Source organism: Macrotis lagotis, chromosome X (assembly GCF_037893015.1).
Source record: "Macrotis lagotis isolate mMagLag1 chromosome X, bilby.v1.9.chrom.fasta, whole genome shotgun sequence".
NCBI classification, from domain to species: domain Eukaryota; kingdom Metazoa; phylum Chordata; class Mammalia; order Peramelemorphia; family Peramelidae; genus Macrotis; species Macrotis lagotis.
Genome location: NC_133666.1, coordinates 184,264,980 through 184,286,919, shown reverse-complemented (window position 1 = coordinate 184,286,919; position 21,940 = coordinate 184,264,980). Strand labels below are relative to the sequence as shown.

The 21,940-nt window shown below is 38.5% G+C and overlaps 2 protein-coding genes across 3 annotated transcripts in view; both read left to right on the top strand.

The window, feature by feature from the left end:
- Positions 1–2,108, top strand: part of LOC141502441 (integrin alpha-D-like) — a 39,782-nt gene extending 37,674 nt beyond the window's left edge. The window contains exons 25-30 of the mRNA XM_074207188.1: positions 40–147; positions 285–368; positions 568–681; positions 1,283–1,384; positions 1,520–1,630; positions 1,742–2,108. Of these exons, the coding sequence (XP_074063289.1) occupies positions 40–147; positions 285–368; positions 568–681; positions 1,283–1,384; positions 1,520–1,630; positions 1,742–1,837 (615 nt within the window). The 3' untranslated portion in view covers positions 1,838–2,108. The remainder of the gene's footprint in view (positions 1–39; positions 148–284; positions 369–567; positions 682–1,282; positions 1,385–1,519; positions 1,631–1,741) is intronic.
- Positions 2,109–6,544: 4,436 nt separating this feature from the next.
- The window catches only part of LOC141503295 (integrin alpha-D-like), a 29,625-nt gene continuing 14,229 nt past the window's right edge, over positions 6,545–21,940 (top strand). The window contains exons 1-9 of one of the 2 annotated variants that reach the window (XM_074208513.1): positions 6,545–6,702; positions 13,549–13,654; positions 14,229–14,332; positions 17,590–17,660; positions 18,035–18,149; positions 19,082–19,212; positions 19,414–19,559; positions 20,847–21,000; positions 21,262–21,412. In XM_074208513.1, the coding sequence (XP_074064614.1) occupies positions 6,672–6,702; positions 13,549–13,654; positions 14,229–14,332; positions 17,590–17,660; positions 18,035–18,149; positions 19,082–19,212; positions 19,414–19,559; positions 20,847–21,000; positions 21,262–21,412 (1,009 nt within the window). In that variant the 5' untranslated portion in view covers positions 6,545–6,671. The remainder of the gene's footprint in view (positions 6,703–13,548; positions 13,655–14,228; positions 14,333–17,589; positions 17,661–18,034; positions 18,150–19,081; positions 19,213–19,413; positions 19,560–20,846; positions 21,001–21,261; positions 21,413–21,940) is intronic. The other variant, XM_074208512.1, reaches the window with a different exon arrangement.

Here is a 21,940-nt window from a genome sequence, read left to right as displayed (position 1 = left end):
GAGGACAGGATTCAAACATTATTTTCCATTTCTCTACAGATAAATAACCTGGGACAGAGGGCTCTTCCTGCCCATATAGACTTCTGGGTTCCCATGGAATTGAATAAGGTGTCTGTGTGGAATCTGACCTCAGTCATTTTTCCCCAGGTACTCTAGGATCCGAAATAAGAGTTACTCTCCCATGTCCCTTCTTTGAACTGAACCATAACTTCCCTGTTTCCCCAACAAATCCTCCTATTTCACACTAAAGACCTTGACTCTTTGCTTGATGTTTCTCTCCCTAGGATTCATCAATTCAATGTGTCACTGAAAGAGAAGAACCCAGTCACTCTGACTTCCTGACCCACATCAAAAAGAGTTCGGTGCTGGTGAGAATGGACTCTAGAATTGTCCCCAATTTATTAAGAGAACATAGAAGTTCAATGATAGACTCAGTGGTTGTTATTTTACTTCAGAGACATTTAGCTGTACTCACTTTCTCACCTCAAACTAAACAGAGTTCACCTTACTTTAAATCCTAAACCTGAAATCTGATTCCTTTAGAACCTAGTCTTCTCCCTTCCCTAGGACTGCTCCATCACTGCCTGCTTGAGAATTGGTTGTGATATCCCCACCTTCAACATCCAAGAGGAGCTTGACTTCATCATTAAAGGCAATTTCAGCTTTGGCTGGGTTAGCCAGGTATATAGCAGAGGTGGGGGAATGGGGGTGGGGGTGGGGGAATGTAAGAGAATGGCTTTGGAACTGAGAGAGGCCACAAAGGATATCTGAGGCCAAATCCATTATTTTTTGGGAAGTCACACCAGCGGTAAGTATTAGAGAAAAGATTTGAACCCAGTCCCTCAGACTACTCTCCATCAGGGGTTCTTAACTTGGGGTCCACAAACTTGTTCTTCAATAGATTTTTAAATATTTTGATAACTACATTCCAATATAATTTTATTATCATATCACATATTTGTAATCATACTTTTGTATAATCATGTTTTATATCATATTTACATTATACATAATCTTATGTAATTTTATGCATTTAAAAACATTATTCTGAGGAGTCCATAGATTCCACCAGATTGATAAAAGAATCCTTGGCACAAAAAAGAGCTTAAGTACCCCTGCCATCGTGCCTGTGTTCTTTTCTTGGCCCTAGGCTTCCTCCCTAATATCCTGTGTCCAAATCAGCTTCATGATCTCCATTCTTGGATGGTGCTACTCCACACCCCACATTTTCCCTTCTCTGTAACTTCCCCTGAACCTCAATCTTCTTCCCTTCCTTTGGCAGACTCACCTGAAAAAGCTATTGTTTATAACTTCAGCCAAAATATCTTTTGATGAATTGAAGTACTCCCAACTTCCAGGGCAAGAGGCCTTTTTGAGGACCCAGGTAATTGAGCCAATAAGGCCAGCAAATCTTTCTTGGTACAATATAAATTGGTATTTAGTGGAATTTTTTTTTTTGCTTAAGTGGATAATAAAAAGTGGATTGGTTGATTTATTGATGGGGTTTCCTCCAAACCAGATAGAGACAGTAGTGGAACAGTATGAGATCCACAATCCCATCCCCCTCGTCTTGGGCAGCACTGTGGGAGGACTCCTGCTGCTGGCACTCATCACAGCTGGATTATATAAGGTGAGACTCCTCCTCTCTGGTCCCACTTCCCCCATTTCCCATGCTGCTAAGTTCCCTTTACTTCCTCCTGACTTGTCCCCTAATTCTACTTCCTTTTGCGCCCCCACACAGCTTGGTTTCTTCAAACGTCAGTATAAGAACATGATGGAAGATAAAGCTCAAGAACTCGCCCTGAACAATGAAGACTCCCAAGTCCTCGGTTCCTGATGCAGCTATCCCATTCTCCTAGGGATTTCCTAGAACCTATTCTCCAAGGGGTAGAATCTCAGTCCTCCCTTTCCCTGGACAAAGCTAGGCCTGAGATGAGAGCCTTTTGCCTAGCTGCTACTACAAACTCTTCTATGTAGGACTAGACATAGAACTTAGTCCTTTATATACAAACATCCACAGGGTGCTCAGAACCTGTCTGGAAAACATTGTCATTTTGGCATATTTGAATAAAACTCCTTGCCTACGAGTTAACCTACCTATTCTTTTTAGCCTTTGTGACTTTACTTTTGGGACTGGCAGACTGGAGGACTGTGGAGAACATCACTCCTGTAGGAAAATGGAGTTAGTCTTCTCCCTTCAATTCCAATGGGAAATAAATTAGAGTGAGTGACACAGTATCTGAAGGTCAGTTGATCCTATCAATGTTGAGGGTCTTCAGGCAAAGGAAAGTGGAGAGTCTCCAGACTCAGCACCTTTGCCTCATTCAAGGACAAAAGTATTGGGCAGCTCTTTGAATCCCTGTTTCTACTAAACTATACTTTTTAGTTTTTTATTGGAAATTTAAAAAAAGAACAATGTAAGTAGTTCTCAGCAAAGGTTGGAAACATGGACACTCACCAGGGGTTGTTTATTCTGGGATTGGAAGGTTTGTTCTAATCGACCTCAAAGTAAGGACAAGTAACAATCATTTTTTATACCAGCTAACCAAAGTGAGAAGTGGGGAGGGAAGGAATAAAAATATAGGTTACTGTAGTGGCCTGTCAGCATCAATTGTGATGATTTCCATATATAGCCCTCTTCCAATGCCCAGGAAGAGGAGCACTGAGAAGAACCTTACATTTGGTCCCCACAGATTAGGGTAGTGGGTTAGAGAGAAAAGAGTAAGTCTTTTACTTGTTCTCTCCTTTCCAAAGGTCCTTCTACCATGTTCCTCTTTAGACTAATTAGACAAGTCCAGGTCAGATGATAGAATCACAGACTTGGAGTTGGAAGGAATCTTGGAGGGCAGTGTATCCAAATCTCTCATTTTAAAAATGAAAGAGAAAACTGAGCCATTTAACCCTATATTGCCTTGCAAAAACCTAAAAAAACCCCTCTCTATTTAAAAATAAATAAATTAATAAATAAAAGAGGAAAGTAAGAGAAATTAAATGATTTGTCCAAGGTTTCATACCTATAGGAGTCTGAGATGGGACTTGAATTTAGCTCTTTCTGTCTCTTATTTCAAATCCACTATGCCATGCTGCCTCAAGATATTTCCTGCCCTTTGTGAATGAGCCTATTCTAGACTTTCTGAACATAAGACTCCAAAGGAATGCTTTATTCCCATTGGTAGCCAAAATTGTATAATGTTTCTAATTTGATCCTCAATACTTTTATAGACAAGGAAACTGAGAGTCTGAGGGAAGATGGTTTATATTTCTGTTCACCTGTATGAATGAGAAAAGAGGTGGTTATTCATCATCAAGATGAATCTTACAAGTAGGTTCATTGACTTGGGGGAGACTAAGAATGATCCACAACATCTCTCCTCCTCTGCCTATCATGATACTTGACATTCCTCTTAGACATTCAGTCCTTTAAGTCTTGAAGGCCTTTGGATCCTAGGAATCCCTTGTTAAAATATAAATATCAAGGCATTTTTCAGTTGTTCTGATAAGCAATTGGCTGAAAGCAAGATCCTAAGCATAATAGAAACGAAGAAAAACAGGAGAGGGGCTTAGCAGACTTTTGAAGAGGGTGGTGAGAGGCTTTTGGCTCTAAGCACAAACTTAGCCTTTAAAATGGAATTAGAAGGGGCGGCTAGGTGGTGTAGTGAATAGAGAACCTGCCCTGGAGTCAGGAGTACCCGAGTTCAAATTTGGCCTCAGACACTTAATAATTACCTAGCTGTGTGGCCTTGGGCAAGCCACTTAACCCCATTGCCTTGCAAAAAAAAAAAATGGAATTAGAGAATGCAAGGACTCCCCTCAGCTCTCCCAGATCCCCCTCCAAACAACTTTAAATAATGCCTTAAAACATTCTGGAGTGACAGAACCCACAGAAGGATGAGGTGAAACAACTCAGTTATTGTACTAGGGTGGGAGGAGAGCACAATCCAGTGCAGGCTAAACCAGCACCAAAACTTGGGGAAGGGGCCAGGGGCAGAATGACTGAATCAGCAGCAGCAGCAGAGGCTACTTCTGGATCTCTCACTGATGGTAAGGGAATCAGACAATTGATTAGAAGGACATTATAGGGGCGGCTAGGTGGCGTAGTGGATAAAGCACCGGTCCTGGAGTCAGGAGTACCTGGGTTCAAATTCAGTCTCAGACACTTAATAATTACTTAGCTGTGTGGCCTTGGGCAAGCCACTTAACCCCGTTTGCCTTGCAAAAAAAAACCTTAAAAAAAAAGAGGACATTATAGGAGTCCTTTTATTGACCCTGGGTACAGGACTCTGCTAAATTGCCCATACTCAGATCTGGGTCACAGTCCCAGGGCAAGGAGGAGCATTGGCATACCAGAGATTACATTTGCAAGAGAGTGAGTGATTATTCACAGACCAGGAGAATAGTAAACACATTTCTTCTTAGATAATACCACCTTGGAAGAACTGAAAGCTTACAATCCCCCAGAAGTAAATCTGAAAACAGCTTCTTGAAACTTGGGACAGTACCCCTTCCACCCTGGGAGCAGAGCCCAACTTCAGTATAAAGTTAAAGTCAAGAAATAGGATGGAAAAATTAACAGCAAAAATAGACTCTGATCATAGAAAGTTAACAGTGGTGACAGGGAAGATCAAAACACCTACCCAGAAGAGGATAACAAAGTCAAAACTGCTATATCCAAAGACTCCAAGAAAATGTGAATTGGTGTCAGGCCCAAAAAAGAATTCCTGAAAGAACTTCCCCCCCACAAAAAAAGAATAAAAGAGGTAGATGAAATATTGGGAAAAGAAATGACAGTGGTGCAAGAAAGTCATGAAGAAAGAGTCAAGGTATGGGGTGGCTAGGTGGCAAAGTGGATAGAGCACCAGCCCTGGAGTCAGGAGTACCTGAGTTCAAATCCAGCCTCAGACACTTAATAACTACCTAGCTGTGTGGCCTTGGGCACTTAACCCCATTGCCTTGCAAAAAAAAAAAACTTAAAAAAAAAAGAGTCAAGGTAAAGGAGATACACACACACACACACACACACACACACACACACACACAATACTGAAGAAAATATCTGCCAAGTAGCATATCAATTACCACTAACAACCATTTTTTTTCACAGAAAAAGTCAGCAAACTTTTTTTACCAAGTGTTGTAACCAATGAACTTTTGTGGAGACTATATTGGTATATATAAACTTGGGTGAGAGGAGGTATTTGGAGGTTATTTTATTTGTTTGCTTTGGTAGCACTTATCAAATAAATACTTTCTTTGGGGAAAAAAGATATTGGGACAATACCTCTATAAAAATTGTATTAAGAGGAAAATAAGCTTAAAATTAATAACTCCTTGAGAGTGGGTTTTTTACAAAATTAATGAAAATAAAATAAAAAGAAACTTTAAAGAGGGACGATATTTACAGCAAATATCAGTGATATCCACAATAGGATAGCAGACTGCTATAGATATAGGAGACTGACAAACACATGATCAAGATCAATTCTCCAATAAATAAATCTTTAAATAATATGAACAACTTTCAAAGGGAGTATATGAAAAAAATACTCCAAATCACTGAAAGAGAAACACAAAGCAAATCTAAGGTTTTACCTCATATTCTCAAGATATTTAGGCAAAAGGTGACAAAAATGGTAAGTGGCAACTGTTGAAAAACAGAAACACTAAATACACTGTTGGTGGAGCTGTGCATTAGTCCAACTACTCTATATAACAAGTTGTAATTATGAGAGAAAAATGATTAAGCTAATCAACAGAATTATAATGTGCATTATACAGTCTTTGAAACACTGCTCCCCCCCACTAGGCATATATTCTCAAGGCCAAAGACAGAAAAAAAGTCCAGCATATGTTAAAATATTAATAGCACTTTATGTAGTAGGTAATAACTTAAAAATAGTATTTTCAGATAATGGAATACTATTATTCAACAAGAAGTAAAAAATGAAGAAATAAGATAAACTCAAAGATGTATATGAACTGAAGAGTGAGAAAAGCTGTCCTAAAAAAAATTACTACAATAAAGTAATTAAAATTTTTCAGAAGGGAAGTCAAACTGAGAAATTTAAAAACTAGTAATAGTACTCAAAGACAGCTTATGAAATCTTCTCTTCTCAGAAGAGAAGGGGTTACCAGGGTAGAACATTGCATATGATGCTTTTGCTTTATTTATTAGTTTATGTAGTTTTCCCTCATTACAAGGGAGAGTTCAATTTGGAAGAAGCAAGAGGGACATTTCCAGAAACCATTTCAATTCAAAATCAAAAGAGATCAATGAACCATTTATATGGTTTTTGTCCCTGCAAAGGAGCTTTGTCCTACCTTCTTTCTTCCTTTTAAACAAGCCCTGCTCAGAACTACACCTATCACCTAATCAATTTGTGGGACCTGGTAAGGAAAATCATAGCAAGACAAGATGCCAGAGTTCTGGAAAGGAGTCAAGATTATTGTAGGAAGAGCAGTTGATTGGTTGCAAAGTGTGTTCCTTTCCCCTGCTTCTTCTGTTTTACTATTAACCCAAGTTCTCCACCCCCAATTTGCAGCTCCAAGTAACTTATTGAGCTAACCCCCATCAGATTCTTGTCAGCAGTCTGCTTCTGCCCCACCTCTTCTCCTAAACCACTTTACTCTGCACTGCTCAGTTCCTAGGAGGCACCTCCAAAACCACTCCAGCTATGACAGCCGGTGTAGTATTGCTGATCACAGGTGAGTGGAAAGGCGGGGGTGGGGGGTGGGGGGGTGAGGTGATTAGGTAGAAAGAGTAAAGTCCCCATCTAGCAGTCTATTATTTGGAGTTCTGAGAAGGAAAAAAGAAAGATAGATGGATAGAAAGGAGTGAAGAAGACCAGAATAGGACCTGGGGTTGGAGGTAAGGTGGAGGAATGGCTGGACCTCAGCTCAGGAAACTATTGATTTTCACAACCCTTTATAGCTGTATGACTTTGAGCAAGATCTTTAAGTACTCTGAACCCTAAATTCCTGAGTTATAAAATAGAAATAATACTACTTGCCCTACCTCCCTACTAGGGCTGTTGTGAGGAAAGCAATTTTGTAAATCACAAATGTGAATTTGTAATATTATGGACTCCTATTCCAATTCATATTATATTCAGCTGGATCTCTCCCTAGACTGTAAACTCCTTTACAGCAGAAATCATATTTTTTGATCATGATATCTATCCCAGCATCAAGTTCAGTGCATTATTTCTAGAAGATACTTGATAAATGTCTGAGTGAAGAAAATAAAATATTTGCTGTCCTCTACCCATCAAAAGTTATTATTCATTAAGAATTGAACTCCCTTGACAGTGTGAGGACGGAGTAGAACTTGTTCTAACAAAGAAGAGATAAGCACATTGCTCTGATATTGTTCAGGGTTGGAAGACAGAGAGACATTGACTCCTGGGTATAAGAAGGATGGAATTCTCAGCATCCTGATCAATAGTTCTTGGATGTCATATTAATGACTCAGCTCTTTTTAAGGTTTCAAGGGTTCCATTCCCAGAATGATCTTTGCCCCATCAGTTTCCCATTCCCTGCCCTACCCCTTCCCATTCAGCCTCTGGTTCTTACTATTAGACTCAACTTTCTCACACTAAGGGGAAGGAGTTCTATAGAAAGAGAAGTCAGATTATTCTGGGAAAGTTAGAAGGGAAAGCATATGAAATCCTCCATAACTCTCCTCCCTTTTAACTACTGGAAGATATGATGAAAAATGTACATTCTTGACCCCTGTTGTGACTCTGTTACTGATGGATTGATACAGACCACGAAACAGCGGTCCATGGAGCTTGAGCAATCTATTTAAAGTGGAGGAATATAGGGCAGGGAAAGCATTGTATCCATGTGATATGAAGATTGGTTGAGGAACTTGAGGATGCTTAACCCAGAGAAGAGAAAACACCATAGCTTTCTCCAAATTAAGGAAATTCCAACAGATCACTAAACCTCAGTAGATCAAATTTCTTGCTCTATATCAATCAATGAGTGTTTTTAAGTACTTTCTATGTGCCAGCTATATGTTGGTGATACAAAGAGAAAAAGCAAAACAATTTTCAAGGAGCCTACAATTCTAATGGGGGTCAGATGGAAGAAAACACTTACACATGTAATTATACACTAATATATTCAAAATTAAATTGAGACAGAACTGGATGATCTGTAAAGTCTTCCAAGTCCCAAGCGTCTGTACTTTTTCTATTCTAATTTCTGAAGCTACTGTCAGTATATTCTAATTAATAGAGAGCTGGCTTCATTTGAACTTTACTAGTTATATGATCCTGAGCAAGTCACTCAGTTTCTCAAAGTCCTCAATCAACCAAGGTTAAAAGATGTATTGGTGGAAAGAGATGCCTCTTCAGATGTTCCAAAATCAATGACCTCAGAGGTGTGGGAAAATAAATGAGGTAGAATTTTCAATAAACTTTGAATTTGAATATACAAATAAATGTTTGTTTTCCTTAAAATCTAGAGAATAGGTACCATTTTGTGATCTAGCTAGTGAAATAGGGTTTTGTTTTGTTTTGTTTAAAGAAAAAAGCCCTAAGGAAGATCAATTTCTAAGAAAGTTGTGGTTAGTCATAGTTGTATATAAAGTATGTATATATGAATCTATATGGATATGGATATATATGTACATATACAAATTCAGATATATATATATGTATATATATATGTATATATATATATATATATATATATATATATACATATATATCCTTTAAGTGGCACAGCAGTCAAGTCTGGAGTCAGGAAGACTCATCTTTCTGAATTCAAATCTGACCTCAGACTCTTACTAGCTCTGTGACCTATTTGCTTCAGTTTCCTCAACTGTAAAATGAGCTGGGAAGAAAATGGCAAATTACTCCAGTATCTCTACTAAGAAAGCCCCAAATGGGATCAGGAAGAATCTGACATGAAGGAAAAAATGATTCAGCAACAATGTGTGTCCATATGGATATATTTATGTATGTGTGTGTGTGTTTTGTGTATATTTAAAAATTTGTGCATATGTATGCATTGTAGATATGTATACACATTTGTATACACACACACACACACACATATCTTATCTCTTCCTTTACATTATGACAAACTCAAACAAATATCAACCCCTGGGAAAATCTAGGTCCCACCCTGCTCAGAAAAGCAATTTCTATCTGCCCCCAGGAAGATACCCTGTCTCCCAACTCACAAAATTCAGCAGTTTTTAACTGCCCCGTTCCTGGACAGAGATAGTTCTAAGGACATTTCTGGTAATCCCTCATCACCACCAACACTCCCTTCTTGTAATTAGGCTGTTCTGTGTATCCAGACTCTGTTATTTCCCACAACTGTGCACTGTAAGAATCTCCTATTCCCCTTCCTTCTCAGGCAACCCTGTCTGAATAAGGCAATCTGTTGTCTCAAACTCCATTTCCTCAGCCCTGAATAAATGCCTCTGTTTAATTTACCAATCACTGAATTGCTATAAGTTTTTCTTTTTTCAGGTTGACAAAAGTAAACTTTTGAAATTTCCAAAATAGCTTAGCTATTCGGAACTTCTGTGGGTTACTCAGTAAATGGCACTGAATGGCAATACTGTGGAAGGCTGACCAAAAGACCTATCTATATACTAGGATACATCAAGAGAGGCAGAACTTCTAGGAATAAGGAAGAGATTATCTCTTCATACCTTATGCTGATCAGACCACATCTGGAACAACATGTTCAGATTTTGGCGCCTCTGCTTAAAAAAGACAAAAATGAACATTCAGTGGAGAGAAGAAAAGACAGCGAAGAGCATTGAGTCCATGTCATATGATATTGGTTGAGGGATCAAGAGATACTTACCCTGGGGAAGAGACAATAAAGAGGGAAATGACAGTTGTCTCCAGATAATTTAAAGGCTGAAATATAGACAAGTGACTATTAACCTTGCTCAATTTGGATGAATTGGGTGAAGGAAAGAATAAATGAATGAAAGGCTGTATTAAGTTCTTACTAGGAAGATGTAAGCAGGCAAATTGAGTCTCAACGTCAAGAAAAATTTCCCAGGAACCAAGATTGTGGAGAAAAGGCAAGGATTCTCCTTGGCTCTCCCAATTTTTGCTTCAATTAACTTTAAACGAGACTTCAAATTCTGGAGCAGCAGAACCCACAAACAGAGGAGGTACTACAATTTTTCAACCCAAGGCAACTCAGAAGATTGACTTGAAAGATCTATTGCACTGAAGTGAGAGTGGAGTTCACTCAGTCAGTGCAGACAAAGACAGCAGAAGGCCTTGGTAGTAACTGAATTGGCAGCAGTGATTTCCAGAGCTCTCGATATACAGATGGTAAGAAGGTTGGACAACTGGTCAAAAGCAGATCACAGGAGTTCTTTGCTGGCACTGAGTATAGGACTCTGTTGCATTGCCCTTATATGGATCCAGTTCACAGTCTCAGGGCAAGGAAGAACACTAGAACACCAGAGCTTGTGGAAAAAAAGGGAGCAGATGACTCTGGTCAAAGTCTCAGAGTGGATAAGAGGGCTTGTGGTTGCTCATAGATAAGAGCACAGGTCAGAGAATAGTATCATAGCATCCTGGAAGAACTGAAAACTTATAGGCTCCCAGAACTACTTCTGAAAATAGCTGTACAAGAAGCCTGAAGCTTGTGCCACCCTAAGAGCAAAGCCCAACTTTAATATAAAGTTAAATGTCAAGAAATAGGAAGGAAAAATAAACAAACCAAAGAAGACTTTGACCATAGAAAGTTAATGTAGTAGCAGGGAAGATCAAAAGAAGAGAACAAAGTCAATACTGTTACATTCAAAGCCTCAAAGAAAATGTGAATTCATCTCAGGCCTAAAAAGAATTTCTAGAAGAGTTTAAATGAACAACTCAAACAAAAAATCAAATAAATGAAAAATTGGGAAAAGACATGTCAGTAGTGCAAGAAAATCATGAAAAATGGATCAATAACTTGAAAAGATGACAGAAAAAAATTGGAAGAAAAATAACACCTTAAAAAACAGAACAGACAAAATGGTAAAAGAGGTACAAAAATCCAATGAAGAGAAGAATTTCCTTAAAAACAGAATTGGTCAAATGAAAAAGGAGATACAAACTTATTAGAAAAAAACAGAAGGCATTAAGAAATGCCTTAAGGGGCAGCTAGGTGGTACAGTGGATAGAGCACCGGCCATGGAGTCAGGAGGACCTGAGTTCAAATCCAGCCTCACACACTTAATAATTACCTAGCTGTGTGGCCTTGGGCAAGCCACTTTAACCCCATTTGCCTTGCAAAGCCTTAAGAAAGAAAGAAAGAAAGAAAGAAAGAAAGAAAGAAAGAAAGGCCCTAAAAATTAGAATTGGGTATGGCAGGTAAGTGGTGTAGTGGATAGAGCACCAGCCCTGGAGACAAGAGGACCTGAGTTCAGATCTAGTCTCATACACATAACACATAGCTGTGTGACCTTAGGCAAATCATTTAACTCCAATGCCTTGCAAAAAACAAAATTAGAATTGGGTAAAAAAATGTAGTCATGAGACATCAAGAAACAATAAAGCAAAACCATAAGAACTTTAAATATAGAAGAAAATGTAAAATATCTCATTGGAAAAATAACTAACCTAGAAAATAGATCCAGAAGAGATAACTTAAGAATTTTTGGACTACCTGAAAGCCATGATCAAAAAAAGAGCCTAAACATCATCTTTCAAAAAATTATCAAAGAAAACTCCCTCATATCCTAGGACTAGAGGATAAAATAGAAAATGAAAAAAATCCACTAATCACCTCATGAAGAGATCCTAAAATAAAATTTCCAGGAGTATTATGATCCAGTTCCAGAGCTTCTAGCTCTTTTTGTTTATGATAGCAAAGAATTAAAAACTGAAGGGAATGTCCATCAATTGGGGAAAGGCTGAACAAAATGTAATACATAATTATGATAGAATACTATAGTGCTATAAGAAATGATGAGCTCAGGATGCCCTCAGAAAAACCCAATAAATGAGATAGAACCAATAGAACATTGAAAACAGTAACAGAAATATTGTATGATGATCAACGATTTTCATGATTTTCATTTTCATGATTTTCTTGCACTACTGCCATGTCTTTTCCCAGTTTTTCATTTATTTCATTTATTAGGTTTTCTCAGCATTATGATGATCCAAAACAATTCTGAAGGACTTATGATGAAAAATATTATCTACCTTTAAAAAAGAGAATTAATAGAGTCTGATTTCAGATTGAAACATTTTTTTTTACTTTATTTTAAAGTAAAGGGGGGTCCAGGTTCTTTTACAGCTTGACTAATATGGAAATATTTCATTGATTCAACATATATAACCTTTATCAAATTGTTTGCCTTCTCAAAGAGAGAGAAGGGGAGGGGAAGGAAAAATGAATCTGAAAAATTATTTTTACATTTACTTAAGAAAGAATAAAATATTAAAGAAATATAAAGGAAAAAAGAAAAAAATTTCTCCAACACCTGCAGCTGTACAAAACGAAATGGATAATGGGGTTCCTTCTCATTGGAAGTCTTCAAGTAGAGAGGCACTTTGGAGACATCTTAATTTAGAGATGCAGTGGACTAGACAATGATTGAGATCCTGCCCAACTCCAAAATTCTGTGATTATGTGACTTCAGCTGCTATCTGTAACCTCCCCTTTGTCTCCCCTTTGTCCTTGGACCTTTTTTTTAAAGGAAAGATTGCAGGGAAGAAGCAAGATTGAGTTATCACATTTAGAAAAATTAAGTTCTAGAGCACCCTAGGCTCAGGGTGCTGGATGCAAAGTTGATAGAAAAATGAGGTCCTGCCTTAGAAAAAAAAAAGAAAATTTGCATTCTGGGAAGAAATAAAAGGCTTAAAGGGGAAATTAGGGGATCAAGAGGTGATGGTACCTCTAATAGAAACAATAGTGGTTTTGGAGTCATAGGTTGTTTTTAGGCATTTTCAGTCATATCTGTCTCTTCATGACCACATTTGGGGTTTTCTTGGCAAAGATACAGGAGTGGTTTGCCATTTTCTTCTACAGTTCATTTTACAGATGAGGAAACTGAGGCAAAGTTAAAGTGACTTGTCCAAGGTCACACAGCTAGTAGGTATCTGAGGTTGGATTCAAACCCAGAAAGAGTCTTCTTGACTCCAGACCCAATGTTCTATGCAGTGTAGGGTCACCTAATTTTTCATTAGAATCAGAGGACCTTTGTTCAAATCTCACTTCTGATGCTGATTCCCAATATGACCTTAGGCAAGCCACTTGCCTCTCTGAGACTCAGTATCCTATTCAAATGAGAGTTGGCCTTTAAGATTATATGATCCTGGGGCGGCTAGGTGGCGCAGTGGATAAAGCACCGGCCTTGGAGTCAGGAGTACCTGGGTTCAAATCTGGCCTCAGACACTTAATAATTACCTAGCTATGTGGCCTTGGGCAAGCCACTTAACCCCATCTGCCTTGCAAAAAAAAAAAAACACCTAAAAAAAAGGTTATATGATCCCATAATTAATTATATGAATGTTAATTACATATTATATGTATAAACACTCACATATGTGTACATGTCTTTGTTCTCAGTTTTGGCCTCTTGTTATGGGTTCAACCTGGACATCAAACATCCCATTATTTTCCAGAAGGATGTACCTGGTTTTGGGCAGAGTGTGGTTCAGTTTCAAGGATCTCGGTAAGTGTTGTGGATACTATAATTGTAGAAGCCTTTTCCCTTCCTGGTTTTCTAGGCTCAAGTCCCTATCATCAAAGTTGGGAGTGGTTTGAGAACAGAAGAGCACCATTTTGCCCCTTTCACTAGGGATATCCTTTGCTGAGAATGCAAAACTGTAAAAATAAAAAAAGAGAGAGAGAATGCAAAACTATCTTCAAATGCTCAGCACCAACATTACAGGACAACCTTGTGTGGTATTCTGGGGAGTTGGTTATGAGATTAAGTGGGGTAGGGGAGATAGCACGTTTGCCCTGAAGGTCAAGCTTTATCAACTGGCAACTCTCCCAGAAACTAAAAGAATACTGTAGGAGGGAAAAGGAATAACTGTGCTGTTCTACTTCCCTATTCTTTTTTTTATATTTTTTGTTTCAATTCTTATATTGGACTCTCTTAAGAAAAGGCCATGAACTCTAATAATGCCTTTTTTATCTTTCTTCGTGAGTGTTAATATTTCTATCATATTGTCTTCTACAGATATCTTATCTTTTCCTTTTCAATCTCTGTTTTCATGCCAATATTCCCTCTATACCCTCAGGTTCGTTGTGGGAGCTCCCTTGGTGAGGGTTTCTGCCAACCAAACAGGAAGACTCTATGAGTGTAAATATAGTACTGGAAAATGTCTACCCATTCCCTTAGAGAGTAAGTACCTGTCACCTTTGCTTTCAATTCTTACTTTTTCTATTGTCATCTGGTGTCTGATGGTTCCCTGCCCCAGCAATATCCCATTCTCAGTTTTCTCTTCCAGATACCCAGTGATGGCTTTTTGCTGACTTTTGGGGGTTACCTTGTGTTTGGGTAAATTTTTCTTATTTTTGAAGCAACACTTTTTGAAGCAAATACTTCTCTGCATTTTTCTGTCTTATCCTTGGTGATTAGAAGGGAAATAAAGGAGTGGCTAGGCAAGAATATGGGTATATCCAACCAAAAGGTGAACGAATACCATCAGGAAGCTTTCTGATTGGCTGAGAGTGAGTCCAGGCCAGAAAAACAGATCACTGAGTTCAATCCAGATTTCTTATTTGAGTAAATCCCAATTTGACAAGGGGCTGTTCATATGCATGAAGAAGCCCAAAGTTCATGGACCAACATCAGTCCTAAATCAATGAATCATGGGCCAACATCAGCCCTAAATACTGTCTAGAAAGAAGAATTTAGAAATGATGTACCACTTGTTTTCTTTTATATATACTTCTAATTGACTTCTCCCTAGTTTGTTATTTCTGAATGTGTATATTTTCTTTACAAACCAACCTAGAAATGTGCTCATATGGTCTGGAAAGTGTGGCAGTAGGTGATAGAAAGGGAGAGATTTCTAAAGTTAGGCATTGGGGCAGCTAGGTGGTGCAGTAAATAGAACACATACCCTGGAGTCAGGAGTACCTGAGTTCAAATCCGACCTCAGACACTTAATAATTACCTAGTTGTGTGGCTTTGGGCAAGCCACTTAACCTCATTGCTTTGCAAAAAAAAAAAAAAAAAAACTTAAAAAACCCCACTAAAGTTAGGCATCCCTAAATTATAGTAATAGAAGGGGGAGATAGATCCATCCTTCTTCTGAACTTCCCTGTTTCTTTGGAGGGCACCAGTGCCCAAACACAAAACCTCATTCATCCTCAAGTCTTCAATTTCTATCATACTGGTTATCCAATTAGTGGCCAAGTCTTCATTTATATCTTTACAATATCTATTGCATCTTGATTCTAAGCTCTTCTCACATGACCACTACTACTCTATGTCAGACCCTCATCACCTCTGTATTATTCTAGGGCTCCTAATTGGTCATCCTACCACAGGTCTATTCCCACTCCAATCCTTTGCTTAGCTTTCCTAAAGCACAGATCTAACCATGCCACTTCCTTGCTCAATAATCTCAAGTTGTTGCCTATCACCTCTAAGATAAAAAAACATACTACTCTATGTCATTCAAGGCTCTTAAAATTTGACTCCAATCTACCTTTTTCAGCCATATATTATTCCACTTCCTCTCCTCTCCTCTCTGCTCATATAGGGCAGCACACTTTTATCTACCTATACTCTGCCCAAAGGAATGGAAATTTTTAATCACCCAAACCTGGTAAATTATCTTGGAGTTTACAGGCCTCAAATCATTCTGGCTTGAATCAATTGGTCAACAACTGATGAAACTGCACTTGGTCATTGTTTGGGTCCTGATTGGCTAAAAGTAAATAGCAATTGTTTCTGTTTTTGCCAGGAAACCCTAAGAGTCTTCCCCTCCCAGATTCATTTTTGGGGAGCAATTCGGGGGAGAGAATTGGTTAAAGAGACCCACCTCTGCCTCATTTTTTTTCTTACCTGCCTTAATGACTGAATGGACATTGCCTCAGTCAAACTGAGACCAGTTAAAAACTCTAACTTAAAAAGATCAAGATCTTTCCACTGTATCCAGGGTCATCTAAAATTGTCCTGATCCATATCTGGCCACTGGACCCAGATGGTGCCAGAGGAGAAAGTGAGGTTGGTAACTTTGCACAGCCCTCACTTAAATCCAATTCACTTGCAGGTCATGGAATCACCTTTCTGATGTCATGGTCCTCTTCAAGAGCAAAGGATAAACACATTTATATGTGTAGTCTATTTTGGGCAGCTAGGTGGCGCAGTGGATAGAGTCTTGCATCTGGAGTCAGGAAAACCCATCTTCCTAAATAAATCTGGTCTCAAATACTTACTAGCTCTGTGAGCCTGGGCAAGTCATTTGACCTTATTTGCTTAAGTTTCTCTTCTGTAAAATGATTTAGAGAAGGAAATGACAAACCACTCTGGGATGTTTGCCAAGAAAATGCCAAATGGAGTCACATAGAGTAGGACATGACTGAACAACAACAGCAGCAACAACAAAACAAAATTTCTATTTAAAAAAAATATTTCTATTTAAGTTGCATGAGAGTAGGGACTATTTCATTTCTGTCTTTGCATACTCAGCCACTCGACCTGATGCCTGACTTAATGCCTGACTTAAAATTGCTTGTTAGAATATCTCTTTCCACAGTCAGGAGGATCTAAGTTCAAATCTCAGATACTTACTGACCCTGGGCAAGTCGCTTAACCTAAATGTCTTGCAAAAAAATAAATAAATAAAACAAAACAAAACAAAAAAGGAATATCCCTCCCCAAAGACAGTGATTAAATATAGATTGAAGAATACTTTTTTAAACCTTATTTTTCTTGTTTTCTTTTTTTGGGGGGGTCCTATGTTTATGTTCAAAACATGGCTATTATCAAAATGTTTTGCATTACTACAGATTTTTTTTAACCTATATCAAATAACTTGCTTAATGAGAAGCGGTGGGATGAGGAGAAAACAGAGAATTCGGAACTCAAAGTTTTGTCTGTTTTTTGGATTTTTCAAGGCAATGGGATTAAGTGGCTTGCCCAAGACCACACAGTTAGGTAATTATTAAGTGTCTGAAGTCATATTTGAACTCAGGTCCTCCTGACTCCACGGCCAGTGCTCTATCCACTGCGCCACCTAGCCACCCCCGGAACTCAAAGTTTTAAAAATGAATGTTAAAACTTGTTTTAACATGTAACCAGGAAAATTCAAATTAATTTTTTAAAAATGCTTGTTAGGTGATTGATTACATAGATTACATGCAGCAGATCTCTGTACCCAGCAGAGCCTTGGAACATCAGGGAGTTCTGGTTGGGACTGAGGTTTAGAGTTCAAGAAATAACAGGAAAGTAATGAAAATTAAAGTCCTGGGAACAGGGACTGGTTCTGGGAAGAATCTGAATTCCTCACAGACTGATCCAATTTAGAGAATACTAAGATCCAGGGCTGGATACGTCATGAAATTCCTCTTCCCCTTAGTTCCTTATAACCTGTTTATATATGTGACCTGCCTATCTGACCATCATGCATGTCTGTGTCTCCCCAGTCCCCCAAGAGGCAGTGAACATGTCCCTGGGACTCTCTCTGACTGCTGGTACAAACTCTTCACAACTATTGGTGGGTTCACCTGGATCACAAGACAAAGAGGGCTCTGTAGGGTGGCGGAGGGGTGCAATATCTGGATGTGGAAGGTGATAAATGGGAAAAGAATCAAGGCAAGTCAACAAGCATTTATTAAGTGCCTAAACATGTCAAATACTATGCTAAGCCTTGGGAATACAAAGAGAGGGAAAAAAATACAAAGAGAAAAAAAGTCCCCCCTCTCAAGGAATTCACACTATGGACAAACAAAAATAAATGGGATAAATGGGGTTAATCTCAGAGGGAGGCACAAGATTAAAGAGTCCTGGGAAAAACTTCTTGCTAGAACTTGGGTGGCATAACCTAGTATTGGGGTCAGTCCTTTCCCGTCAAATCTGTCTTCTTCCCAGGCCTGTGGACCTACAGTACACCAAACCTGTGGAAAGAATATATACATGAAGGGTTTCTGTTTTGTGTTGGATTCAAAGGTACAGCAATGTAAGACAATTCCAGCAGCCCTACAGGGTAAGTCATAATAAGGATGACCATATTCCCATGCATGGTGACCACATTTTTCCAAAACCAAAAATTGAGATATGCCTTCTAATCAAAGATATTCTTTCTGTAGTATCTCATTACAATAGCTTGAAATTGCTACCATTGTGAAAAATTGGAGATCTATGGTCACTGCATATATGATAGATGCAAACCATTTATGCATTCTGTATTCAAATATGAGAAACTTGGTTATTTCTTTTTTATTATTCAGGGAAATTTATTTGATAAAGTCAGTGTAGATGACTCTTGCCATTTTTAACAGGGGTGATTCTTCAGTGGAGAAAGTTTTCATATGGATATTCCATAAAACAAATTATAAAATGGAATAAAACTGTTACTTATAAGTGTTGCTTTGTCAAGATCAGCAGTTACTTAGGAAATATCAAGTTATCACAGGTATCTAAATATTTCAAAAGGAGTTCAGGTATAAGACAAACTTGTCTCTATGTCTGGGTTACATCAAAGCTAACTCTGGGAATCCTGACAAAGGCTCAGAGAGTCCTGTGTCAAAGGCCAAATCCATACTATTCTCTGAAGGGAGTGGAAGGGAATCTAATGTTCTGATGTCACGATGGGGGAGTTCTGGTATACTATGAGAAAGTAGGGATTAGGGAGAAGAGTGGGGATTCTCCTTACTGGATTAGGTGTACTTATTTTCAAGGGGGGGTAAGTTCTGCTTTGCCCAGTGTTAAAAAGTCCCTACTCTAGGGAGATACCTATGATTTAAAGAGTCCAAACAGAAGGTATTAAAAAAAAAAGTAAAGAAGAGATTCTTTCAGTGAGTGGGAGGTTGTTCTAAATTACCTCCAAGTCCCTTCTAACTCAGGGACCACTACGATCTAATTGGAAATAAAATTTTCTGTGAGTATACTTATGTCTATCTCTTTTCATATTCACAGAGTGTCCAAAACAAGAAAATGACATTGTCTTTTTGATTGATGGCTCTACTAGCATTGAATCCTATGACTTTCAGCAAATGAAGAATTTTGTCAAAGCTGTAATTGATCAATTCAAAGAAACCAATACTCAGGTGAGGCCTGGGAGGTGAAGGTCTGGGTTCTAATATCTGTGGGTCACAAGTGGCATGACACTGGAGTGTAATTTTACTATGGGAATTGGGATTTTAATTGATTAGATGGAGGATGGATGAATGAATTTCTGATTTGGGACTGAAGAGAAGTGGAGACCATAACCACCTTTAATTGCCTCCTCTTTGTTTTTGTTTTTTTAGTTCTCATTGATGCAGTATTCAAATCTACTTAAAATACATTTTACTTTTGCTGACTTCCAAAAGAGCACCAATGGGGGAAGGCTAGTAGATAAAATTTTACAGCTGAAGGGTTTGACTTACACTGCCACAGCCATCAGAAAAGTAATGTAAGCCCCCTCCTTCTTATATATTCCTTTATTTGATTCCCAGTGACTGACTACTTCACTCCCTCCTAAACTCTGAATATTGTCCTAACTACCTCATCACTCTTCTAAAAGAAGATACCTGGAATCTGCTAAGAAAGAGTGAAATTGAGACTTGTTAGGAAAGAGTGGGATTGGGAAACAGTGAAACCAATGAGGCAACTTTAACTGATGTGTTTTACCAAGTCTTCCTGATGTAGGAATTAACCCTTACCTTGAAGTATTTTACCTCTCCATGATTCAGGAAGAACTGAACCATGATTAATCCCAACAACTAGGACTCAGCTTTGAACACAGACCTCAAGCAATGAGAGAGTACTATCAGTTATTCTCTCAGAAATATAATCCAGTAGCCATTTAGTAGTAGTAGTAGCAGCAGCAGCAGCAGCAGCAGCAGCAGCAGTAGTAGTAGTAGTAGTAGTAGTAGTATATAAAAATAAGTATTTTACAAATTGTGACATTTATATAAAATTATATAACATTTATATGTTTACTGTGTGCCAGGTCCTATACTAAAGGCTTTACAATTATCATCTTATCAATCCTCACAACAAGTCTGGGACATAGTTACCATTATCTCCACTTTACAAATGAAGAAATGGAGAGGGGCTGCTAGGTGGCGCAGTGGATAGAGCACCAGCCCTGGAGTCAGGAGTACCTGGGTTCAAATCTGGCCTCAGACACTTAACAACTGTGTGGCTTTGGGCAAGCCACTTAACCCCACTGCCTTGCAAAAACCAAAAAAAAAAAAAAAAAAGAAATGTAAGCAAATAAAAGTTGTGTCTTGTTTGGGATCGCACAGTTAATAAGTATTTGAGGCTATATTTGAACTCAGGTCTTACTGACTGGAAGTCCAGAGCTCTCTCCATTGTACCACTCATAAAAGTCTATGGGTCTACAGAAGAAGAAAATACAGTTTCTGTCCTAAAGAAGTTACCCTTACAGTGCTATTGAACGAAAAAAAAAATAATGTCCTCATCTAGAGCTAGATGTTTCTTAGAACTTCCGGTCTTCACTACCTCTCCTGTCCTTCTGAACAAGTCCTTCTTCACTTTTATAGACAGATACTGTGGGGCCCCTTTCCAGAACCAACTCTTACTCTGCTACTTTTTCTTCTCAATAAAAGTCATTATTCAGTTGTGGTTGTTGTCCTTCATAATGGAAAGCCATGACTTCAAATGAATGATGACATAACATGCATAATTATGTTGAGAAGTCTTCAGGAAGGTTTGTCCTTTTTGCCTTGGGTAGAAATGAATTATTTCAAAGCTGGAATGGAGCTCGGAAGAATGCCACTAAGATCCTCATTGTAATCACAGATGGAGAGAAATTCAGAGATGAGCTACAATATAAAGATGTCATTCCCCAGGCAGACCAGGCAGGAATCATCCGATATGCAATTGGGGTATGGGTCCCATTTTCCCCACCTGTTGCTTTCTCCCAATGCTGTATACTCATTCCCCTTAGAGAGAAGGAGAGGGAGAGAGAGAGAGAGAGAGAGAGAGAGAGAGAGAGAGAGAGAGATCTTCCCCCATACACACACACTTTTGGACCTGAGATTGTTATCCCTGCCCCTTCCTAGCAGACAGCATTCCTTCCTAAGAACCCAGCCTTCAGGTATGACAGTCAATCCCCATCAGACTCTGCCACTGTTTGCTGATAACAGGTAGGAGATGCTTTTGACTCTTATAATGCTCGGGAGGAACTGAACATCATTGGATCAAATCCTGCAAATGAGCATGTGTTCCAGGTGAATAACTTTGGTGCTCTAATGAACATCCTGGAGGAGCTTCAAGAAAAGATCTTTGCCGTTGAGGGTAGGTTGTAACCCGAGCTCATTGGTATAATAAACTAAAATTATTCTCATACCACTTCTGACTCCAAATTCTATTTCCCTGTTTGGTACTTAAAACTTTTCAATTTACATTTCCAGGAGTATTGCACAGCAGTACACTGTCCTTCCTGAATTTTAGGGTCCAGCCTAAATGTCTTTCTTGATACTCCTCACATAAGGCAATACAACTCCCATTTTTATATTCTTCCCATGCCTGGAATGCATTCCCTTCTCATTTCTGCCTCTTAAAATCTCTAGGTTCCTCCAAATCTCAATTTAGGTAACATAATCTACAAAAGACTCCTCTGCACACTAGTTCTGAATCCCCTGTGCACCCATGGCTTTCCCAAAAAAATTGTCATATTAGTCTTGTATATATTGTTTAATGGCAGAAATTGTATGATTTTTGTCTTGTATCCTCAAAATCTAGTAAGGTTAAAATAAAAAAAATCTAATACAGTGTCTTGCTCATAATTGGTATCTAATAAGTATTGATTGATTGATTGCTCCA